We start from the raw sequence: 25,582 nt of genomic DNA, 5'->3' as shown, positions 1-25,582 counted from the left end.
AAAATTATACTAAAGTAATAGAAACATAATGGTACAGGAGCTCGCAACGTCGGCAAAAAAAGAATTTTATTATTGCTGAATTTATGATATGGTGTTCCCCTTGCTCTTTCTGTTAGAGCTTGGGCGATCTGGCTGCCGGAAGTGGTTGCGTTTAGTACTGCGCAGCCTAAATGTACAGGTCATAATACTAAATTTTAAAAGAATTTTATTATGTCTGTAATTTTAATATTATGTTATTTAAGTATACAAAAACCTAAAATTAATTTGCCAGACGGTAATTCGGTTGCTAAACCTTGAAAAAAGCGAAAAAGTTATGAAAAATAAATGACATTTGTTAAATATATATCTTATTTTATGTTTTTTTTCAAGTGTGGTAAATGGCTGTGGTCGTTTAGGCGTTAGCATTTGGTAATTATTTTAGTGATTACTAGTTCCGAGTTCGAATCCAACAGTAGTCACCATTTTTTTTTTTTCAATTTATTATCTTATGAAATTCTTTAAATTTTTTAATTTATTTAATTTTTATTGTATTGAACGTTTCATATTTTATTTTGTGATAACTCTGTATCGTTTTAGTTACGAAGTTTTAATTATTAGGTTGAATTTGTTCAATAGAGGAGTTGGTTGAGTTTAGTAGTTTTTATCCTTTGCGTTCAAAAATGGGACACAGTGATTTTTTAAAGAAAGAACAATGGGTCGATTTTTATTGTTATTATTATTATTATTAATTAAATATATATATATATATTAATATTATATCACGATTTCAAGTGAATGGCCTTAAAAATTTAGCTCGTAATTAAAGCCGTACAGAGTTATCAAAAAATAAAATGAGAAACTTTCAATATAACAGAAATTAAAAAAATTTAAAAAAAATTCAATAGTAAAAAGATAATAAATTTAAAAAAAAAAAAAAAAACAAAAATTGGTGACTGCTGCTGGATTCGAACTCAGAACTAGTAATCACTAAAATAATTACCAAATGCTAACGCCTAAACGACCATAGCCATTTACCACACTTGAAAAAAAACATAAAATAAGATATATATTTAACAAATGTCATTTCTTTTTCATAACTTTTTCGCTTTTTTCCAAGGTTTAGCAACCGAATTACCGTCTGGCAAATTAATTGTAGGTTTTTGTATACTTAAATAACATAATATTAAAATTACAGACATAATAAAATTCTTTTAAAATTTAGTATTATGACCTGTACATTTAGGCTGCGCAGTACTAAACGCAACCACTTCCGGCAGCCAGACCGCAAAAGCTCTAACAGAAAGAGCAAGGGGAGCAACATATCATAAAATCAGCAATAATAAAATTCTTAATTCAAAAATGGCATTCAAATCAGTCATTGTTCTCTTGGTAGCCAGCTTGAATGTTTTCGCTTTGGTAAGTAGAAAGTTTTGATCTTTTTTTTGCAAACTTTGGAAACATTTTTAATTATAAGATTTACCTACCTACGTTTAAACAAAAATAGTTAAAATTTTTAATAATTTTATAAAATTTAAATATCGCTTTAATAAATTCTTTAAAGCGTAGATTCAAATTTTTTGCCTATTGCTAAATAAAATATTCAAATATTATTTAAAATTTCAAAGTTGGCAATAGATCTCTTTCACACAGACTTATATATAGCAACCGCCCGGAGCGACAAAAATGTAAGCGGCAAATTTCTTAAATATGATGTATCTAAAGGAATCTCTTATCGAGACTCAATAAAATCAGGGATATTCCGAAAACCAAGATTGTGTGGAAAAATTCATTATAATTTATAAAAACAATAAAACACCTGCGGAATCTATGTATTTAAGTGAAATTGTACAAATTATTCATATATCCTGTAAACAGAAAAATAACTTTTATCGATAAAAATGCTTCAAGCGAAAAATGCTTTTTCCATAAACCGTACAGTTTAAGCAAAAATATTGAAAACTTTTAGCCAAAATTGTGTTTTGTTATCAAAATTGTTATTTCGTATAATTGTTTCTGCGAAATCTAAGCACTCTTCAAAAAAAAAATTTCCAATAAGTCCAATAAAAGGGATTTGTTTTTCTATAAAGACCATTTTTGTTCAAATTGAATGAACAAACGAACAAAAAGCTAGATTTTTGCTATCAATTACTGTCTAAAATATTCAGTTAACAAAAAAATGTTTGCATATTTTTAAGGAACAACTTTCTTATTTAAAGCGTTCATCTAATATTAGTCAGTTATGAATTAGAGTGAGGTTTTAATTGAACTTGAAAACTTAGATCGAATTCGATGCCGGTATAATATGCGTCCCTTTGAAACTAATATTTTTCGTTTGAAGCATTTTCCTCGATTAAATTTATTTATCGAGTTTCAAGCATATGTCATCTTAAAAAAGCCACTTGTATATGGTATAAGTGTTAAAGACAACAAACATTATTTTTGACCGGAGCGGCTAAATAGCTAGATGGGGCCCTGCGTGTAAAAACCTCATAAAAAAAGGGCAAATTAAAACACTTTATATTCAAGCAGCCCTTAAAGTAATTTTCAAACATTACAGAAAATAATTACAACGTATTACATATTATAAATAATAAATTATGTATTTTTAAGTTTTTTATTGCAGGCTCAACCATTAACTTACTTACGAGACAGCGGTTTACAAAATTCATTAGTTTCACCTTATTATCAGGTAAAAACAAAACTTTTTTTAAATAATTTTGAACAACTCTAGTTTCAAGTTTCATTTTAGCCTTAAGTGATATATTGTGAAAGGCACAAATACCACAGAAGTAGTAGTAAAAATATGCTGCCCCCTTACTACTTATACATGTGCATAAACAAAATGAAACCGCAAACTGAGTTCAATTTTTTATTTCATTTTCAGAGCTCGTAAATTGGATATCCAAATGTCATTAACAGCGTGAATACTGTAAGCAGCTTGGGATATCCTGCAGTTATATCGGTAAATATACTCTAAAAAGATTCGATCCTCCCTCAAAATTATTAAGGCATTTATATTTGAAACTTCGTTTGGCTCAGTGGCCGTACGTATTAAAGCGCAATCGACTTTACTCTTTTGTTTACTGACTGGGAGGTTGTGGATTAGAATCCAGGCAGCGGCAGTCTAATCAATTAAAATTATAATTAATGAGGCGTAAATGGATCACACTGTCGTCACTTGGACAACAACGAAGTAATCAAATCCACCCACATCATAAAGTTAACTGTATATATGAATGTAGTTTAAAATAAAATAAAGATTAAAAATTATGATGGGGGTGGCCTCTGTTACAGATAGATATCTGAAAAAACGGAGGTTAAACCCCATTATTATTATTATATTTTAAACTTCATTTATATTTTAAATGAAGCTTTGTAATCTTCTTTAATCAAATTTCAAGAAGATTATTTTGAAACCTATTGGTATCATTATGAAGGAAATGAGAGAATGTGATAAAATCAGGGCCGTAATGAGGGTACATAGAGCCGGTGGAAAATATTTAGATTGCGCCTTATATGTATCGGAATCTGCTCTAAGGATTTTGATGAAAATTCGTATGCAGATAGTATTTAACATCTCTGCAGAAACGCAGAAATCGGGCAAAACAAAATTTTTCAAAAATAATTATGTAGTTACGTCATCTCGCAAAATTATAAGATAATTTTATCTCGCTGTCATGAATCAATTCAATCTGTCGTATTTTAAATAAAAGGTATTGGTGTATTAAGCAGAGGTGAAGGTCTTTTTAGCTTTGATGCCTTCAGCCATAAAAAAACTAACTTGTAGTTAAACCAGTGCCCGTTAATTAAACTACGAGCCAGAATGATTATAAATTTCCGAAATTTCATTTAACATTTTTATTAAGCCCAAAGTTATTCTGAAATATACCATAATAAGTTTAAAGAGTAATTTCATTCCCATTTTTAATGAAAGCGAAGTGTATAAACATTTACAATAAATTTACAAAAGCGCCCTTTATTTCGCAGTAACTTTGGAGCCAATAAATATTTTTACTGAATCGAAATTTAAATAGCAAAACCAGAATTACGAAATAATTTTTTTTTTTTAATAAAAACTTGTTACCGAGTATATTAATGTGTACCTATACACGATGTTCGATTTACATCTAGGCATATAACTATCACGAGTATGACAGAATACATGCGTTAAGCAATGCATCTGGTGAGAGGTATTATATACATGTGTTTACCCCCACTCTCTGCATTCACAAAACAGAAGATCTGTCGTATAGCTTATATATTATTTCATATGACACCTATAATACCTCTTACTTGGATGCATTGCTTAACACATGTACTCTGTCATACTCGTCATAGTTATATACCTAGATGTAAATCGAACATCTTCTATAGATAGATAGATATACCAACACACATATATAACATACAAGACTCTATCTCTTTTACTTTTTTTATATGTTTATAATTTTATACAAAAAGTTATTTCGGATTTCGGAGAGTTCTGTATAGCATTTTTTTCTTTAAATTATAATACTTATAATATTGTAACTTAATTAGCGCCTTTTACATGATTCTTGTCTCTACTTTATTTCTTGCGCCTCAATTTCTGTTGCGCCGGTGGCAAGTGGCTCCTTTGCCACTCGCCACCAAAACAAAATTTTAACTTTTCATTTATCTCTAAAACGAAATATAAACAAAACAAATTTTTCTTTTATTAATTAAAAAAACTGGCCGAAAGTGTTTTTTTTTTAATTATTTATTTCGAAAGTTTTAAATTTGGCAACAGCGATTTTATAGATATCTTTCACACAGAATCTGCAATCACTGTAATCATACAGACCAGTTGTTGATGTACTTACATAAATGAATTTGAATCTGATATTTATGTGTATTTGCTTCCAACATAGATAGATATATATATATATAGCATATAGATAGACTATCCATGGATTGGAGTTGATCTGAATTTGAAGTTGAATTTGTGTTTTTTTTTTTTTTAAATATAAGTGGCTTGAGCTAATAGCTCACTCTGCCGTTAATACATGGAACACAAAATTCTTATATCCTACGCTGCCTCTCGGGAAAAAACAGAGTTATAATTTTTCTTACGCACTAAATTTGAACTATTCAATTACGTGAAAAATCACGTGAAAGGCATTTACTTTTATATATACATTATAGAAAACAAAATAATAATAATATACTTAATATAAGATATTTACATCAATTGAATTAATAAACTTAGCGATAGGAATTACAGCGCTAGGATTCATTTCACTTAGAAAGGATTCGATATTGTGAGGTGGAAAGAATTTAACTTTTATGAGATCACTAATTAGAGATTCTCTAGCTTTTTCATACAATTTACACTGCCAAAAAACGTGGTTTAGGTCCTCAATTTCCTCACCACAAGGACACTGATCTGAATTTACAATGTTGAATCTAAATAAACTACTCGCTAGAGAGGTATGCTCACTTCTTAATCTATTTAGAGAAACTATTGACTTTCTTCGAAATTTAAAATTTTTAAACCACGGAGCTACGCCTTCTGACCAGTACTTACTGAAGTATTTTTTTCCTTTTTCTTTACCCATGTTCTTGCACCAGAGGTTAAATTTATTTTTAATTTTAACCTTCCAAATGGCTTTCAGATCAGAGGCTGGAATTAGTATTTGTGAATCGATACATTTGTGTGTTATAAAGCAGCACTTTCTTTAGCTGCTTTATCAACTGCTTCGTTATATTTAATTCCTGTAAGTGTGTAAATCCAATAAAATTTAACCTTTTTATTTAACAAACTAAGTTTATAAAGCTGATCTTTAATGATTTGTTTAATTGGTTTTTGTTTCTCTGATTGGAAGTAATTTTTAAGAGAAGTGAGTACACAACTAGAATCACTAAAAATACAGAAATCGTTTGCATTAATCTGAAAGAATTTTTCCAGAGTACTAGATATAGCCATAGCTTCAGCTGTAAAGATAGAGGCATATTTAACTGTACGGTGCTTTCCAACTAACCCAGTCGATACATCTAACGTTGCAAAACCTACAAACTCCCGATCAGGAATGTTAGACCAATCAGTGAACCAACAATTGGATCTTCTCAAATCTTGCCTGAATAGTGCTTCAAATTTCCTATTTGGATCCCTATCTTCCTGCAAACTGATTCCTATGTCCAAATCGACATCAGGAACAAACCACAATGAATCATACCCATGTGTAACACCAGGGCTTATCTGAAGACAATATGTAGTGTTGAATAGGGATAATATCTTCACATGCTGATAGAATCAACGACCTTGGACCATGAGAAACAAATTTAGGATTATCCCATTTGCAACTAGCTTATCAAGCATAGTTATTATAGGATGTTCATCGAAAGATAATATTCCAGTCAAGAAATTCATGCAAAGATATTGAAATCTGAGGTAAATAGGAGGTTCCTTAGACTCTGCCAACATAATGTTAACAGGAGTAGATTGTCTGTATCCCATAGCTAACCTCAAGGCCTTATTCTGGATGACTGTTAGCTTTTTTAGTGTTTACGTTGAATGAGGATGAAAAAGAAAGCCTCCGTCCTCCATTCTAGACCTTACGACAGCCTTATACAGTCTAAGCAAAACTGTCGGATCAGCTCCCCTCCAAATTGTTCTCAAGTAACTAAACAAACCGGTTTAGATTTGACTACAATATCACCTATTCTCAGAGACCACTCTTTTGAAGTAATTTTAGAATCACGACTAAAAACGCATAACTGATATTAATCCTGTGAGGCCTCAAGGTCGCTTGTATCCAGAAATTTGAGTACATCCTCCATAGTGTTAAACTCACCAACCTGACATCTACTCTGAGGAATACTATGCAATTTTCCCATATATAAGGAATATAGCAATGGACGAATTTTACTTTATAGCAGTGAATTTGTGATATGTTTGAGATATATACTAGCGCCACCAAATGACTGACTAGAACAGATAACATATGCGTTGAATGGTTTTCTTTAGTTTCCAGTCACTCACACTGAGGCGCTGTTTTACGCCATAAATTTTTAGATAGAGGATCCCATGTATTGAAATTGGTCAGAATTTGAAGTTACATTTGTGATATATTATAGAAATATACTAGCGCCATCAAATCACTGACTAGAACATATAGCATATGCATTGAATGGTTTTTATTAGTTCCCAGCCACTCACACTGTTTCACGACATATAGATCCTCTATCTATATGTTATATATCTATGGCTACCAACCACAAAAAGCGAATAATATCGTTAAAGAATAATGCAATACATTTTTGGGTTACCATACTCAATTACTCTAAGCTACTGCTTTTTATGATAAGAATATTCTAAGCCTTTCTTTATTTTTTTATTTTACAGTCACCATACGTTTCGCCATCATACGTATCATATTCTGGATATCCATCATATTCAAACCAAAACTTGCACCAACAATATTCTCCAGTACAAATAAATTTCTAAATTTATAGTTCAAGAAGAAGGGAAAATTATTAGTTTTATTCAAATTCAAAAATGTATCAAATAATTTTGTCTAATTAAATAAAATATATTTGCAAATATAATTTATAATTTTCTAATCCCGATTAATTAAACTGTTTAACGAAAATAAAATGGTTAAAAAATTGAATCATCAATTTTCTAACGTAAATCACTTCACGATTTTGACTTCACGCCAACTCATCGAATCAGGCTTGTGTAATTTGCGAACGAACTATTTCATCGATGATTTCGTTTTTAGTTAGTCAGTTCTTTGTACAGACCGTAGAATAATATAACCTAACAGACTTAATTTTGTTATAATTTACTACATTAGTGACTTTCAAATAATACAGTTTTTTTATTTAAGGTAGTACGAGCGCCAATGGGCAAGTTTAGATATTGTAGTTGAAATTATTTGTACCTTGTTTTCAACTTTCATAATGAATTTTGTTGTAACTTCATGAATGTAGACGAAAAATAAGAATACAATTTTTCGATGTCTGCTTTGGTTTTCGAAATATCGAAAGTTAAGTAATTAAACTAAATTTTCGATATTTTGAAAATTAGTCCAAACATCGAAAAATTTTTATTTAGTCAGGCACAACGGGTTTTTTTTTTGTTTTCAATATCTTATTAAGGTTTTAACTTTAAATAGTTTTTTTTTTCATTTAATTTCCACCGACTATTTTTGGAGGAATCTATGAAAACATATCATCCATCTACCGTTTTCCCATAAGACCCATGTCAATTATGCCTATTTTTGGAGTCATTTATTTATTTAAATAATCCGACAACCCCCAATAAAATGTTCAGAATTTAATTATATTTAATCCAACTTTACATTTTCAAAAAAATCAAGCCTTTTATCCAAAATTGTCCTGGCGCCCCTGCATCCTGAGAAATTTAATGATAATTTTCTATTTTCTAATTTTTTCATAAATGTGTAACCTAAACATCTCTATTTATATTATAAATGTGAAAGTAACGTTGTTTGTTGCGCTTTCACGCAAAAACTACTGAATGGATTTGAATAAAACTAGACAATAATATAACGATACATCAGAATAATACATGAGGTATAATTTATAAAGATATATTTAAAAAAACAAATTAAATTTAATCAGAAATAACTGATAATATATAATAACTGAATAACTCTTAAATTTTACTGCACCAACTATGAGTCACATCTTGAACCATAAATTAAAAATTTATGTAAAAATGGTAAGTGAAATACAAATTCATGGCCATCTTGTCTGATACACTGAATGAACTATGATTATTTTACACTAAAAAATTGAAAAATGTACATTTATTTCACCTCTATAAAACAATCCCTACCCCTATTTCAATTATTATGGAGGAATGATAACTGAGAGTAAGTTAGGTGAAGACTATAACACGATGGTCCTTACTAGTCTTTATTTTTAAATTCAGGATAGCGGGCGGGTATCAAGCTAGTTTTTGTATAAAGGAAAAAACGAACTAATTCAACAAGTAAGTGAACTAAATTGCCCAAGACTACATCAAATGCTTAATGATATAATCGTAATTATATTCAAAGTATTACATCTATTGTGTGTTGTTGAAACAGTAAGTTTTTTATTTTTAAACCCGACGCAAAACGAGAGACGTTTAGCTCTACAACCTCCTACTTTTTGATTTCTTTTTAGTAAAATGATTTTTCTGTCTTTTTTTTTTAGACAAATCGGTTTTTTACTCCCTTCCGGATTTTTATACCCTCTATATATGTAATATATATCAAGGTCTAGTACTAAAGTTATGACCCAAGTTTGAAACGCCTAAAAATATTGATGCTATGCACAAATTTTTTGAATAGGTGTTCATAAAATCAACTAATTAGTCCATTTCCGGTTGTCTGCCAACACGATAGATCAAAATCGAAAAGAGATTTCAAGCTGAAATTTTCAAAGCGTAACATAAAACAAGTGAAAAACAAACAATTGATTGAGTTAATTGTTGAAATACAATATATAGACAGTGTTCATTACGCAATCGTTTATTTTTTTACGTCATATAAGTAAAGACAGGTAACCATTCCTCTTACACACAAATACAATACGTGCCTTACTTAATTTGCGCCCTCGTGGGTAAACAGTGACAGTTACGAAAAAATGTTTCAAACAAAAGTTCTTTATTTTTTAATAAGGAACGTTTTTTATTCTGCTCATTTACGAACTCGACCTCACTTTTTACGTCATGAGAACACTGTAAATTCCCCTTCGTACGCAATTTCAGCTTGATATCTTTTTTCGCTTTTCACAGACGGAAAGCACGCTATAAAAATTTCAACTCAATATCTCTTTTGGTTTTTGAGTTATCGAGTATACAGACGGACAACCGAAAATGGACTAATTAAGTAATTTTATGAACACCTATACCAAAATTTTGTTGGCAGCATCAATATTTTTAAGCGTTGCAAACCTGGAACTAAACTTAGCGACATACGTCAATTGGATCTTGGGTCCGTAGGACCTATCTTGTAAACCGTTAGAGATAGAAGAAAAGTTTAAAAATAATGTTCCTTATGAAAAAATAAACAAAATTTTCGAAAACCAAATAAGATTCAGCCGGAAGGCCGCCATAATTGTTTTAAATCAACTATTCTAATATATTAAAAATACTGCAAACACTGACATTCAACACTTTCTATATCGGATATTTCAACAATTAACTCAATTGTTTTTTTCTACTTGTTTTAAATAACTTCTTATACTCCGATTTTCCCCAAGTATTTTTTTTTAGAAACTACTGTTTTTTTCTAAATATCGAAATTTGAAAAATCGAACGGGTTAATTTTTTTTAATCTAAAAATTCCCAGCTTGTTCTAATTTAACGAAGAGAATGTTTGATTAATAGCCGGATGTGTCAAAATGTGTCCGAAAGTAATTGATCTTATACGTTCTGCGGTGTTTTCGGATTAAAAAAAAATTAAATCAATCAAAATCTTTAGATATATATTAACAAAATAATACATTGAGGCAATACAATAAATTATACAAAAACTGTAACGAAGTAAGCTTGGAATTTTGTAAAAAAGAAAACAAAACTAATAATTTTATATAAAATTAGGACCTGACAAAAAATGATCAAATCATTTAGAAATCTTTTCGGGCGTTGTAATAAACCTAGTCGTCATAATTTGTTGAAACCAATAAGACATCGAATCACTTTCATGCAACGGTTGAAAAAGTACTTGATATTTGGAATTAAATTATCCCACATATAATTATTATTCAATTTTAATTTGCCAACACTACTTTCAACAAATGAATCCGTGAATTGATTACTTGCGTAATTAGTTTTGGTACATGAAATATCCAATTTTTTGCTACGTTTCAATCGAGGTGGAGATACTGACGTTGTTAAGCTCGTCGATCGATCGTCCAAAAATATATATTTCTCATTTTTCATTTTATATTTATTTTTTTGCAAACATTTTGAACATCCCGTAAATTTTGAAGAAAGTGTAGATTTTGTGTTGAATGTTGCGAAATCGCTTCCAGATTTATCTGAAACTAAATATAACAACCAAATATTTAATTATTTAAACACCCAATATATATACTCATTTATAATTAACCATTGTACGTACAGACGTGATAATGGCAAATAAAAGGTTAAATAAGGTTAATAAAGGTTTCCAAAGTTTTAAATCCGTTTCAAATTATACATTAACTTCACAGAACTCAAATTTCATTTCCTATGAACTGAATCATACCTTAAGGTATTTCTAACGACGTAAGGGAGCACGCAATATTTTAAAACGAGAAAAAATTTAATTCTCTGAATAATAGTTGCATGGGCGCCACCAGGATTAAACTAAGGTGAATCAAATATTTTTTTTACTTCCGATACCGAAAAATTGATTGCTATTCACCTCTAGAAAATTATCTCCAAATATGAGCTCTTAATATTAATAGAAAAGTCCTCTTCATCAAAGTTTTCTACATTTACTTCAATCCCAAAAAATTAAAATCTTAATATTAATTGAACATACAGCCAATCTCAACACATATTTTTCTCGAAAATTAACTGATTTACAAAAATGATCTCTTTTATTTAATAGACTACTGTAAGCATTTAAAAGATATTCGTAACCAAAGTTCATAGAATACTGATTTTCAAAGTTTTGAATAATTATCTTAGAAAATATAATTTTAATTCATTTATTATACCATGTATATGAAATATACATAGTATATTAAATTTAGTCCCAAGTTTGCTTAAAGATATTGATGCTACATAAAAAATGTTGATATAGGTGTTCATAAAATCACTTCATTAGTCCATTTCCGTGTGTCTGTCTGTCTGTCGTCAGTCCGTCTGTCATCACCATAACTCGGGTCAATTGGGTCTTGGATCCGTGAGACCGATCTTGTAAACCGTTAGAGAAAATGTTTCATATAAAAAAATAAACAACTTTTGTTTGAAAAATTTTTTGTAAATATCACTGTTTACCCGTGAGAGCGCAAATTGTATAGTATGTATGTTATGGCTATATATACGTTACATGTATGTATGTGTAATATGACAGAGTAATCAACACTGTCTATACATGGTATTTCAACATATAACTCAGTCAATTGTTTGTTTTCACTTGTTTTTAGGAAAATTTCTCAAAATTCGAGTGAAAGCTTTTCAAACTATTTCTGGATACAATTCCGTGTATAAATAAAAATAAATGTAAGCTTTTATTGTAGTACAATATCTTAGCGCAGCGCCAAATTAAGTACCGGTCCAGCAAGGCCCCCACCAATTCGGATAAACTAAAAAAATTATTGGTATGATTTTTAGTTGATCCCAAATTCGATAGAAACTAAGAAAGGGTTTCTAGTGTAGTTGTTAAAAAAAGGTTGTCTAGTGTAGTTGGAGTTAATTAAACGCCAAAAATCTTGTACATCATTACCCTGATAACATAGACTTGAATTTAGTTGATGAATTGATTCACTTCACCACATTTGCAAAACAGTACGAAAAGAAAAATGGTGAATCAGATGAAACTTTTCTCTATCGGATAATTTTGCAAAATAATCTGCAATCTACTTTTTGTAATGCAGAAGTGGCATTTCGTATTTATTTATCGATGATGGTTACTAATTGCAATGGGGAAAGATCATTTTCAAAACTGAAGATTATAAAGAACAGATTACGAATGTCAATGAATCAAGAACGCTAGTCGAATCTCATGCTTCTCAGTTTGGAAAGCAACATTCTCCGCGATATGAATTTTGATGATATTGTCAACACTTTTGCTATTAAGTAATCGCGCAAAGTTTAGTACACACCTACAGTATTTAATTTTTCGAAAATTTGAATGTTTTAAATATAATGATTAATTCTGAAAATCTCAGAAAAAGTCTTATTCTTACTTTATTTTGCTAACTAAATTTTCATAAAATCTCTTCTGAAAAAGTCTTCAAGGGGAACTCAAAATATTTCTTCCGAAAGAATCTCAATCTATTACCATTTTCTGACATTAAATGATTGATTAATAATTTATTTGATATTTTCAGACTTTTTCAGAGATAGTTTTACTTCACATATTCTTTTTCTGAATTTATTTCCACAAGGGAGATATTGAAGACAAATAAAGCAAGTACTGCGGCTTTAAATGAATCCATTGTCGAATACCCAGCTTACATTGCTCGAACCACCCCGTTTTACCCAACGGTGTACGAGGCAATAAAAATTGGTTAAACTGTTCCAGGTTGAACATGTAATATTCAACCGTGCATTTAGCATGTTACAATGTGTCAAGACGTGAAATCGGCCAAAAAAGGTGGGAACGCAAGGCTAAGCGCCATATGCGCATGCTCAACGTTCGTAGAAACAGAGTATAGGAGGACACTAAATTTATCAATATGGTGATAAACAAATTTGGTCAGCAATCCAAACGCCTTAAGTTTTTATTCAAACGGTGACTTAATTTAAAAAAATATATTTTTGTTTTTCTGTGTATTTTCTTTCCCAGAAGGGGGGGGGGTGCAAGTGCCCTTCTTGTCGGAATATGTTGACGCTTGTAGAATTCACTTTTGGATTTGGCAAAATATTCGTTAAAAAGTAATCTTTGTCTCGTAAATTTCAATAACTCATTGAAAATTTGGTTATAGGCTTATCACTCTGGAGTGACTTCAATATAAAACGTTCAATAAGTAAATTCTCGAAGTTTTCAAAATTGGCTGTGATTCAATAGTTTTAAGTTTGAACCACATTTTGTCTCACCGACTGTCTTTCTGTTAGTATGATCGATTTTCCAAAATTATCCTCATGCTGTTGTAACCCATAATTCATTTGAAATAAATTTAATGAGCTCCTTGTGAATCAATGGCGATTTTAGGTTTAGGTCCGTAAAAGATTTGGGTTAAATTATTGACTTTTACTTTAAAAATCGTTATCTAAACCCTTCGACATATACAGGATTATTCACATTATTCAACATGAAAGATTAAGACTAAACTGCTTAAATTTAAGAAAATTTGAGGCCACTAAATTTATCAATAAAAACAAATTTGGCCAGCAATCTAAACGCCTTAAGTTTTCATTCAGACTTAATATTTGAAAAAATATTATTATTTTTCTGTGGAAGTTATTTCCCGGGATGCCAGTAGACCCCCCTGCTGGGAAATGTTTCCGCTTGAACAATTCAGTTTTGGATTCTATTTGGACTAAATATTCGTCAAAAAATAATGTTTGTTTGTTTTTTTTTTTTTGTTTTTTTAATTAAACGGTAAATTATATCCTATGTAGGTTCTAAGTATCCTTAAATTTTGTTTATTTTCTTTTTTTTTTTTTTTTTTTTTTCAAAATTATTGCCTCAAATTTTTACAGTTTTTTGAGATTGAAAACGGCATATTTGGAACTTTACGCGAAAAAACATTTTTTGTTGCAAGTTGTTAGAAATACCTTAAGAATGTTTGGAAGGTTATATCAAAATACTACAAAAGGATTAAAAATTAGTAGGATACAGGTTGTTGCGCACGAGGTGTGGGAAATTTTAGAATCCCTCCTCTCCCCATTGAGAATCTCTAAATGAAAATTTGCACTAACACTATAGTGCTATAAATGTAGCCCTTTACGAAACGCATGTCCGCTGAGACGAAACAGTGAGTAAGCCAAGGCTTATGACAAAACAGGCTCAACTCTCGAATGTACAAACTGATTCAGTTATTATTTCCGGATCAGAATATCTATATACCCTGCATCGATTTGTTTCTGACACATTTACAGCATCGATTTTTGAATCACCGCAATATTTTGTGAAATTTTGCTTGTCTTTATCTTAAAAAATGAAAAATTTTGATGAAAACTCTTGCGCTCAACTTTTTGAAGCGTACTCTTCAATTTTGCCATGATATCTAAAGTACTCGATATTTGCAATGAAGATGCGTTTTCAAATGTCTGGAATGAACGCTCTTTTAAACTTTGCGTCATCTCAAAACATACCTTAGATCGACCATGTTTGAAGATCGGCTAAACGGTTTAGCTTCGCTCAGTATACATTGCGCTATCTATAGAGATCGATTCCCACCGAGATTTGGAAAAGTTGTTTTCAGAATCTCGCATAATTGACTTCTTCAAAAATAGCAACTGAATAATTCCATTTTGACATAATAAAATATTTTTATTAACTTTATAACCCAAAAAAAATTTGAACCTTCCCCTTTGAATGGTTACTGCGCACGTGCCTGATGCCGTGGCATCATAATGTAGGAATTTAGAAACTCAACGTATCTGATGAATAACATCTATAAAATGAAACTATAAATGTTTAACACTCAGATATCTGGTTTAATGGTTAATTATACGCTGAATTTTTAACTAAGATTTTACAAGACTTATCTAATTCAAATAGGCCCATTGATATCGGAGTTTAAATAGGATCTTATTTTCATTTTATAAATTTTCTAGCTCAGAAATACTGGGTTTCTAACTTTCCCCTCAACAAGTTAAAACGCAAATTTTTTTATGATAAAATCAAATGAAACATGAAAAGATGGTGAACGTTACATCAAATCAGGTATGTTTATTTTTATGATATGTTGTTTGCAATGTAAAGGAAATGTTAAATCCAAGTTTTCGACCTCAGTAAACGACCTGATCATGCCGAAAAAGAAGAAAAACTTCGAAAACTTAGACCTAATCTCAGTTTTTGGATATTTTGACTTGGAAGGGCTGGTTTTCGATGGTGGAATTTATTTCTAAAGAAAATTAAATTTGCAACAATTTGAAATCAAGCCGGTTTTTATAGAACCGATACTTTCGGAGATACAGCTTTTCAAATTTTGTCAATTTTTTCTAGTTACACAATTTTACGCTAAATTTCATCTTATAAACCGTTAGAGATAGAATAAAAGTTTAAATATAAAAAATGTTCTTTATAAACAAATAAAAAACTTTTGTTTGAAACATTTTTTCGTAAACATCCCTCTTTACTCGCGAAGTCGCAAAGTAGGACAAAATTTTTATGTCCGTTTTCTCTAAAACTGTAAAAGATTGGAAGTTGAAAATTTCGAGGTAGCTTCAAATAATGGTCTTATGGCATTCTGGAATAACAAAAAAAATTAAAGAAAAAACTTGTACAAAAATTTTGAAATTTTCGAAAACCATTGATGTTACGAAAAAATGTTCCAAATAAAAGTTGTTTATTTTTTTATGAGAAACATTTTCGTCATTTAAACTTTTGTTCTATCTCTAACGGTTTACTACATTAAATTGTGTAACTAGAAAAAATGGACAAAATTTTCAATGTTTTTTTAATTTTCGGCATGGTCTGGTCGTCTGCCGAAGTTGAAAACTTCGATTTATTAATGCCTCTACATTTCAAACAACATATCAAAAAAAACAAAAATACCTGATTTGCTGCAACGTTCAATACATATTGATATTGAATTATACTACCATCACTTAAGCCTGCATTGGATTCATTTTTTAAAATGCGATTCTCATCAATTGATCTGATCTTCTTATAAATCTCAGAAACTTGATGGCGAGCACGTTCTTGAGCAATTTCTAATCTTAGCATTGTATTATGTTGACTATCAATTTGTTTAATTGCATGAATTAATTTTTCCCGTTCGAGGAATTGTTCGGCTGTTGTTAATAATTGATTTACTAGAAAATCACGACGTATTTCACTTGGACTAGGTTCCAGTTTATATATATGTATATGACGTTTTAATTTTTTGGACTTTCCGTTAGAAAAATCTTCCATTATGTAAATAATTTAAAAAATAATTTTGTTGAAAATAAAAACATGAACAAAAAAAATATATTTACGGTTGAACTTGACAAATAATTTTATAATGAAATTTCGTTGTTTAAATAACTAATTTTCAAAGCTTGCTAAATTCAAATTTATTTACATTCAATATAGGCTAGTAAAGTAGAACGCCACCTCGTGTTTTATTTTGGGTGTGTTCCGTAACATTCACCAGTATACTGGCCAGTGTGGATGACGTCATAAACCCACGCCATACTGGTGAATCGTTCCGAAATATACTGGTCAGTGCGTGTGTATATATATATATATTCTTGAATATATATTATTATAGTATTCGTCAATTACGAGGAAGTCTTTTTCAGACACCATTATTCTTTCATAATGAACAACAAATAAATTTCTTGCACAAACACCCGGTGAACACATGTACACTGTCATGCCCGTTTTGAATTTTTTTTTAAAGTAAACTTTATATAGAAAAATGAAGGAAATAAACAAGCCAGGTCATTTGTCATTTTTAGAATATTTATTTTTAATACTTAATAATACCCTATAAAAATTTCAACTTGATTCAAACAAATTTTTTGTATTTATTTGCAAAGTACTTTTACAAGCGTCTTGCACTGTTAAAATCTCTCGCAAATGGCCTGGCTTGTTTATTTTCTTCATTTTCAATATTTCAGCCTCAAAGCAACGAGAAATTTTATATGTTTGATAATATAGAGGTTCTAAAGATACCGCTACCATCCAGCCAGGTCTGCATTTTTGTATTAGGATTTTATACCCAAGTTCATCCGTCAAAAATAGTTTATTAGTGTATACAGTATGTATACAGTAATCCAGAGGCGGATTATCCATAAATCAAAGTAGATTCATGTCTACAGATTTACTTCTAGTAGTAGCGAAATCAAAACTGCGAAATATACACGTGAGCGCATCGCACTCGTCTCGCGACAGTATTTGTATCATACAAAGCAATGGTATATTATGGTAATTTCTTTGAACATCAGATAGCTGACTGCGTAAAAGCGTGGCTATATATTTTAGTAATTACCTAGTTCGAATCCAGCAAAATTTTTTTTAAATTTATTATCATATGTAATTCTACTGGATTTTTTAAAAATTTATTTCATTTTTGCTATCTTGAACGTTTCCTATTTTATTTTTTGATAACTCTGTATTGTAAATATTATCGAAGATAATAAATGAGAACTCTAGGACATTTCGAAATAAATTTCGAATTTTGCCCCAATTTCCTAGATCAGAGTAACCACGACTAGCTAATTCTTACTGATGTTGAATACTAAAGGTAGTCGAAATACGTATTTCTAAAACTCTGTATTGATTTAATCACGAGTTGGTTAGGTTAAGTTTGTCGGCTATAGAGATCATAGAGATGTTGGTTGGGTTCTGAAAATTTTAGCCCTTGCGTTCAAAAATGGGACACTATTACAGAAAACGGAGATATTATTGTCGTAAACTATATATAAAAGTTCAAGTTATAATTTTGAGACGAAGAAATAAAATTCAAAAAAAGTCAGGAAATTTTGTGACCTAGTCTGATTTATAAGAAATTAAAAATATGCAATTAGCATAATTAATAAGTATTTTATAATTGCATTTTAAATTTACCGTTACTGTTAAATTCGCAATTCGTTTAAAAGTGATGAAAATGAACTCGCTGAGGTACATAGTGCAAGCGCTTCCAAAAACCCCCTAGTAACGAGTTTGGACCTATTATATGACGATTTTCTCGAAAAATTCAGGAGGCGACGGGGATACCGTTGCACCAGGTACCTCTGAGACCAATTCCGTCACGATATTCCTGTTCAGCGACCCCAAACACCCTCGTGTAACGAGTTTGGACCGATTATATAACAAATGTTTCCAAAACTCCACTAGACGACGAGAAACCGTTTACCCTGAGCTCCAGGTACCTCTGAGAACAATTTTGTCACAATATTCGTATTCAGCGACCTCAAAAATCTCCGTGTAACAAGTTTGAAATCATTTTCATCACTATTAACTGAATTGTGAATTTAATATTAACGGTAAATTTAAAATGCAATTATAAAATGCATATTAATTATTTTTTATGCTTCGTTTCTTCGTCCATTTATATGCATATAAAAGATGATGCACGCGTATGTATTTTGCAGTCGATTTTTGTTACGACTAGAAGTGACTACAGACGCGAGGTTACAAACATGAAATTTAACTGTTACACAATTTCTGTTACACAAAGAGGATACGAAAAAGAAAACTTACAAGCAGACACTATAGGCAGACTTGTGCTTGAACTTCAAAAGAGACGTATTCTGGTGATAACAACGATAGTGTGAACCGGAGAACTACTCCAAACAACCAACGCGATTTAACAAGTTCCTAGAAATAAAGAAACTAAAAAAAATCATCTTTATTGATAGATTTTTATTACAAGGGGTGCTTCTGCAATCACCAGTACAGAATTTCGTAGATTGTTGTAATTTCAGATATCTGTATCTCCACGAAAAATAATTCGATCTTGTCAATATACAGTTCAATTGAAAGCATTTACTCTCAAATTTTTGAAAATCAAGCTCAAAAGTTATGATTCCTCATAATACCCTACCGTATTCCTCCGAGAGTTGAAAAGTTTTGAAAAAATTTTCCATTTATTTTTATGATCTTAAAAAGTGGATGTAAAAATTATTTAACATGAAAACCAATATCACCGGACAAACATGTTCTTTTCTGTAGAATTAACCGTCGAAGCAAAATTGACACTTTTGACTTACTGTTTTGAAATTATTGTAATTTCTGGAATAATGATCGCACAGAAGTATGACATGTATTATTCGAAGGCTAAAAGAGTCTTCTGTGACCTATGACCTTTATTTTTATACAAACCTTATGCTTTATTATTATACCAACTGTTTTTGTACCATCTAGGCATATACATGTCTGTATGACTGAATACATCCGTTTAGTAATGCATCTAAGCGAGATGTATTATATACATGTATTTAACATTAGTTGGGAGACGCTTGGAGAGTGGAAGTTTTTTAGATAATTAATAATATTTGTATGCAACAAAACTCCCACTCTCTGCATGCATACAACAAGAGTCTTGTGTATCGTATCTGTAGCCTTACAATATATGTATTTAATACATCTCGCTTAGATGCATTACTAAACGGATGTATTCAGTCATACTACAGACATGTATATGCCTAGATGGTACAAAAACAGTTGGTATAAAGCTTTTTTTAATCTTTTTTTCTCTGTTTAATCTCCATTCAATAAAATTTCAAAAACAGTACTAGTACAACACCGAAAGTGAATTTGGACCAAACATTAGTAATTCGATACTTTGCCTATCTGATTTCAGTATTTAAAACTCAAAAATGATCTATCTAGGTGGTTTAGAATAATTTGTAAAAGCAATTTCTAAATACAAGTTCAAAATTCTTATTAGAATTGTAGCTTCTTAAATTTCTCACTAAATGAATTCCGTTTTTTTTTCTAGGTATAAAATAACGGAATACAGTTTAAAATAAAAAGTGTCAATTCCACTTTGACGGTTAATAATTCGCGCACAAAAGCTCGTACGATATTCCAGAATAGCGTTTTTTACAGAGGTCGGAGAAAACTTACCAACAATAATATTGATTTCATACTGCTAAATAATGAAAGATTCTTCAACATGAAAGATTAAGACTAAAATGCTTAATTTTAAGAAAATTTTGTTTCTGGGATACCTGGAGGCTTATTAATTTTAAAATTATTTTTGTAGATGATTTGAAAATTATTTTCGTTGTCTTTTTTAAAGTGAGTTTCGTTAGGGCTTACCTCGCTTAAACTTCACGGTTTTCGAAATATTCTGTATTTTCTCAAAGCTTATATCCGTTTTTCAAACCAAATTTAACTTGGGAGTCTACTAATCGATTGAATTTTATGTCGCAATAGTGAATAGGTTGCTCAAAGTTATGACTAAATTATTATAAAAAGTTTTAAACGGTAATAGCTTTGCAGCCTTTCTTCAAGAATAGAAATCATGTCGATCCGCTCTTCTTTCAGATAAACTATCATTGCGAATAACATTTAGTCATTCTGGCACAACCTGTATACGTAATACAGTGCAACCTCGATATAACGAATCTGAAGGGAACCAGTAAATATTCGTTATATCAAGTAATTCGTTAAACTGAGGTTTGTAATATTGAGGTTAAGTTGGTCTAAAATTCGTTATAAAGAGGAAAAAAGTGTCGGAACCTCTCGCGACATGAATTACTACTATGGAGCATACTAACTGTCATATATTGGTGGGACTTTATACGTTATATAAAGGTTTTGAATTGACGAATTTCGTTATTTAGAGGTATTTAAATTTTTTATCTTGTCTAAAATTCGTTATAAAGAGGCTGTTCGCAAAAAATATTCGTAATGTAGAGGTATATTTTATATTGACTCTTATGGACAATTCAAGGGGATTGCGAAAAATTTGTTAAATCGAGGAATTCGTTATATTGAGATTCGTTATATTAAGGTTGCACTGTATAATTATTCACAATTACGCTATTATGCGACAAAAAAATTCAATCGATTAGTAGATTCCAAGTTAAATATGGCTTGAAAAGCGGATATAGATAAGCTTTGCGAGAATTTATACGTTAAAATTGCTATTACCTACAGTGTAATTTTTAGAAAATACAGAACATTTCGAAAACCATGAAGTTTAAGTGAAACTCATTTATTTCGATTGTAAAACCTGAAAATAAAAATAACAATTTAAAATGAGAGCCTTCAACAACAGCGAAGAGTCGTGGGTGTGTCAAACAACATCAAAGTAATATTAAAAAATCAAGAACAATGTCTTCGAGCCATCTCCTTTCTTAAAAGTGTGAAGTTATTAGATAAAATTTAGCAAATTAATGTTTTGTAAATAGTAGTCGTTAATGACCTCGCCGTTAAAAAGCGACTTTAAATAAATAAAATTTTAAAATGTACAGCCGCAATGACCTTCGATCTACTCCAGAATACAATTTTCTTAAAATGAAACAGTAAACAGTTTAGTTTCAATTTTTCATGTCGAATAACGTGAATACCCCTGTATATATGTATATTTCTATACCAAAAAGGCGGCTTGGAATGCCTGGGACCTAGGGTGCACTCATATTCAAATCCGCCCCTGCCCACTTAATGAAATGTTAATGTCTGTTTAAAAATTACGTTTTAATTTGAAAAAATTTGTACAATAAAATGTTTCCAAAAAATAAATAATTAATTTTAAAGAAATTGTAGATTCTTTTCCACTTTTATATCAATTTTTGAAGAAATTATAGACTTTCCCACAGTTATATCAAATTTTGAGAAAATTATAGATACGTTCCCACATTTATATCAAATTTTGAAGAAATTATAAATACTTTACCACATTTATATCAAATTTTGAAAAAATCACTATCAATTGTTCTTAAAACATTGAAATTGTTTAAAATATTAAATGCAAACTTGTTTTTGAAAAGAAATTTTTATTTTCTTTCAATAATTTATTAGTTTGTTTTTTAAATTTTCATCGAAGAAGGGTGATATATAATTTTTCATTTTTTTAGGGAGGCAGGCGAATACAGAAAATATAAATCTTAAAAAAATTAAACTTGAAATACCTACATAAATGTGGAAATTCATTGAATTTTAGAATTCTTTCGAAATCGCACTTTGACCATTTGATCTATAAATTTTTGAGAACGTATCAGCACAAGAAAGTGTCGACAACGATATAGATGATACCAACGTAGATCGAGTTCCAGCAGCATGTTGACTTCCCAGATGGTCAAAATTCTCTTGAACTTGCAATTTTGCGGGATACATCGAAGTTGGAATATCATCCGATGATTTTGCTTTCATGTTTGGCGTTGATTCTGTTTTGATGATGCTTTTAGAAAAATTTAACATTAATGGTGATTTAACGATATCAGAAGACGATACATTATTTGCGGATGTGCCTGCAACTGCGAAAAAGACACTTGGCGGTGATTTAACATGATTTACAAAGATCACATTCGATTTTTTTGATTGTAAATCCCGTTCCAAATTTTCAGAATTATTTCGTGTAAATAAAATATCACACGTTTCAAAGTATCCACTTTCGATGTCGCCCTCCATATAGTGAACATTCATGCGACGTAAATCTGATAATGAATTTTCCGAAGAAATTATATTCGCTTCATTCATTTGAAAATGAATATTTTCTTTCCTTTTCAGCACGTAATTATCTTGAATCGATGAACACACACTCATATTGGATTTGAATTTTTCGACGTTAATTTCATCATTATTTTTTTTTCTAAACTGTTTCTTCAATTTTATTGACTCTTCAAATTTTGCCATAATATGTTGTTTTAAAATCTCCTTGAATGAATTATTTCGCCGTTTAAAATCATCCCCATCCATTAAATCATTATTTTCCATTTCGAAATAAATTTAACGTTTATCACAAAGTTATTACGTTCAACTTAATAAATTACGCGTTAAAACAAATCTTTTTAATCTGTTTTTTTTTTTTTTTTTTTTTTTGTAGATATAATGTAAAAAATCAAGATAAACCCCACACGACGAAACAAAAAATATTTATATAATACCGTCCCGAACCGTCGTTAAATTCTTTCATGCGCTTTAGCAAACAGAGTGACAGCCTATAAAATTTTTCTCTATTTAAATTAATGTCCCTAGGGACTATTTAAATATTCGTATCTAGTTTCACGATTGTATGCTACTAATTATAACAGATCGAATTTTGTCGTGCTTAGCAGAATTTGTACAGTGTACGATAGCATTTTAAAATAAAATAAATTTATATAAAATGTACATACTGCAAAGATTGCTTCTCTAACTACTTGCGAATGCGATATGATGAATGAGAGAGAAGACTGTCAGGGACTTCCCTTGTGTCCTTGTCATAATTATATATACATAATATTATATGTATTAGTAAGTATAAGGGACCGTTCATAAAATACGTTCAAGGGGGGGGAGGGGTTTCTGCTGAGTGTGACAAAATGTGACAAGGGGGCAGGGGGTCTAAGACAATGTGACGTTCGCGGCTTATCAAAAATTTTATTGGAGAATATCTATCGGCTATTTTCTTTTTCTTCATTTTTTGTCATGATAAACAGCATTCATTTCGAATAAGTAAATATACAGATAGCTAAATTTAAAAATTTTTAAACTACAACAAACTGAACACGCATTAGTGGTATCGAAAGTCAATTCGGATGATGGAACATACATTAATTTATTTGCTCGTCTTGCAGTGGAACTTCAGCCTAAAGCTGTAGATTTTCAGTAAGTTCCTTATGATTGGTTTTGTCCATCAGTTCATGATAAATTGGCAAGTAGAACATATAAAGAATGTGGCCTATATCACACGTCCCATAAAACCTTACTGCAACATTTGAAAAATATACATCCAAAGCAGAAAAAAAAGATGAAGTAGCTCGAAGCATACAGAAAACTCGGATCGTATCTCGGCGAGCTCGCGAGCTGTTATGTATATTAGGAGATGAAAACGCTGGTACGGAGGATGCAGAATGGTTAGATGACGATGAAGTGGATGGTAGCTTCGAAGATATAGAAGAAGATGTTACAATACCAATAATAGACATATCGGAGCATTTACAGAATCCTTGGACTTCTGATAAATATAAAACACTATTTTTATTATAAAAGAGTTTTGTTAGTTTATTTAAATTTTATTGGAAAAAAAATTAATATTTTTTAATATAAAAATTTGTATACCATTTATCAAAATTTGCTATTTTTAGTTTTTGTGACGTAATATTTATAGGGGGTCACAGAAAGTGTGACCCAGTGTGACAACCGGGAGGAGGGGGTCTCAAAATCCTAATTTTAGCGTGACGTATTTTATGAACGGCCCCTAAGTATATGTATTGTACGAGGACAAAGGGGAACTTACTGGCAGTCTTCTCTCTCGCTTCTCATATTGCATCCACTTACATGTTAGCGTTCTCTATCGTCATATCTCTATGCTGGCAACAGAGTGAGAACCACTTCTCCAAGATGTTTGAGGAGGCTAATAAATGAGAGACCATGATTATTAAAGCGCATGTCTTAATATACAATATTATATCCTGGCACGTGCATACAACATAATAATTGCCGTTTAATAATTAAACTTTACTAACCTGTGATACACGTCTACTTTAAAATATTCCTTGCAAATAAAACAATATCTAACCATTTTTTAGAAATTTTACAAAGAATTAATAAAACAAACAGTATTGAAACAGCTGATTTCCGTCAATACGATCATGCGCATTGAATAACATGATCTGTTATTGTGTTTCTCTGTCAGCTGTTTGAATATTGTGTTGTTGTCTTTGTTAATCTTCTCTGTGAAGCAAAAATGTACATACTTGGTACACGCTGGGCATATGTAGTAATAGATAATTAAGACTTGAGAACATTTTGCCTATTTGACATTGTCAGAAAAAATAGAAAATGATCTTAATCACACACACAGGAGCTCTAATATACATAAAAGACAAGTATTTTTAGGCGCTGCTTTTAAAATTGACTACAAAAAATTTTTAATTCGAAATTGCGCATTACAAAAGTCACAATTGGCGGCTATACACGATCGTGACTTCGTAAGTCGGTAAGTCATAGATATATATAACACGTATATATCTATGGTTTTTCGTCGTATTACGCAGAGAACTGATGTCTTTCATAAAATTCAATGATTTTTCATTTTAACATCATCAAAAGACAATTGAACATTTTAGTAAGCTTCGTTTTAAACGCACAAGCGATATGGCATCGGCACCAATTAACCATTTCGATTTGGCTTCAGTAAATTTTAAAAATCCATT

At 30.5% G+C, this 25,582-nt stretch overlaps 1 protein-coding gene and 1 long non-coding RNA gene across 2 annotated transcripts; one reads left to right on the top strand and one right to left on the bottom strand.

Annotated features, from left to right (window-relative positions):
* Positions 1 to 1,325: 1,325 nt before the first annotated feature.
* Positions 1,326 to 7,372, top strand: LOC123302423. Its single transcript, XR_006535504.1, has 4 exons — positions 1,326 to 1,395; positions 2,603 to 2,668; positions 2,864 to 2,941; positions 7,343 to 7,372. It is a non-coding gene; the product is annotated as an uncharacterized LOC123302423 (long non-coding RNA).
* Positions 7,373 to 10,600: 3,228 nt separating this feature from the next.
* On the bottom strand, positions 10,601 to 16,697 carry LOC123302940. Its single transcript, XM_044886034.1, has 2 exons — positions 16,385 to 16,697; positions 10,601 to 11,001 (listed from the first exon to the last, which is right to left on the bottom strand). Exons 1-2 carry the CDS (start codon positions 16,695 to 16,697, stop codon positions 10,619 to 10,621), a joined length of 696 nt encoding a protein of 231 aa, XP_044741969.1. The 3' UTR covers positions 10,601 to 10,618.
* Between the last annotated feature and the right edge of the window lie 8,885 nt (positions 16,698 to 25,582).

This window comes from Chrysoperla carnea, chromosome X (genome assembly GCF_905475395.1).
Source record: "Chrysoperla carnea chromosome X, inChrCarn1.1, whole genome shotgun sequence".
In the NCBI taxonomy this organism is placed as follows: Eukaryota; Metazoa; Arthropoda; class Insecta; order Neuroptera; family Chrysopidae; genus Chrysoperla; species Chrysoperla carnea.
This window is presented reverse-complemented; position numbering and strand designations above follow the sequence as displayed.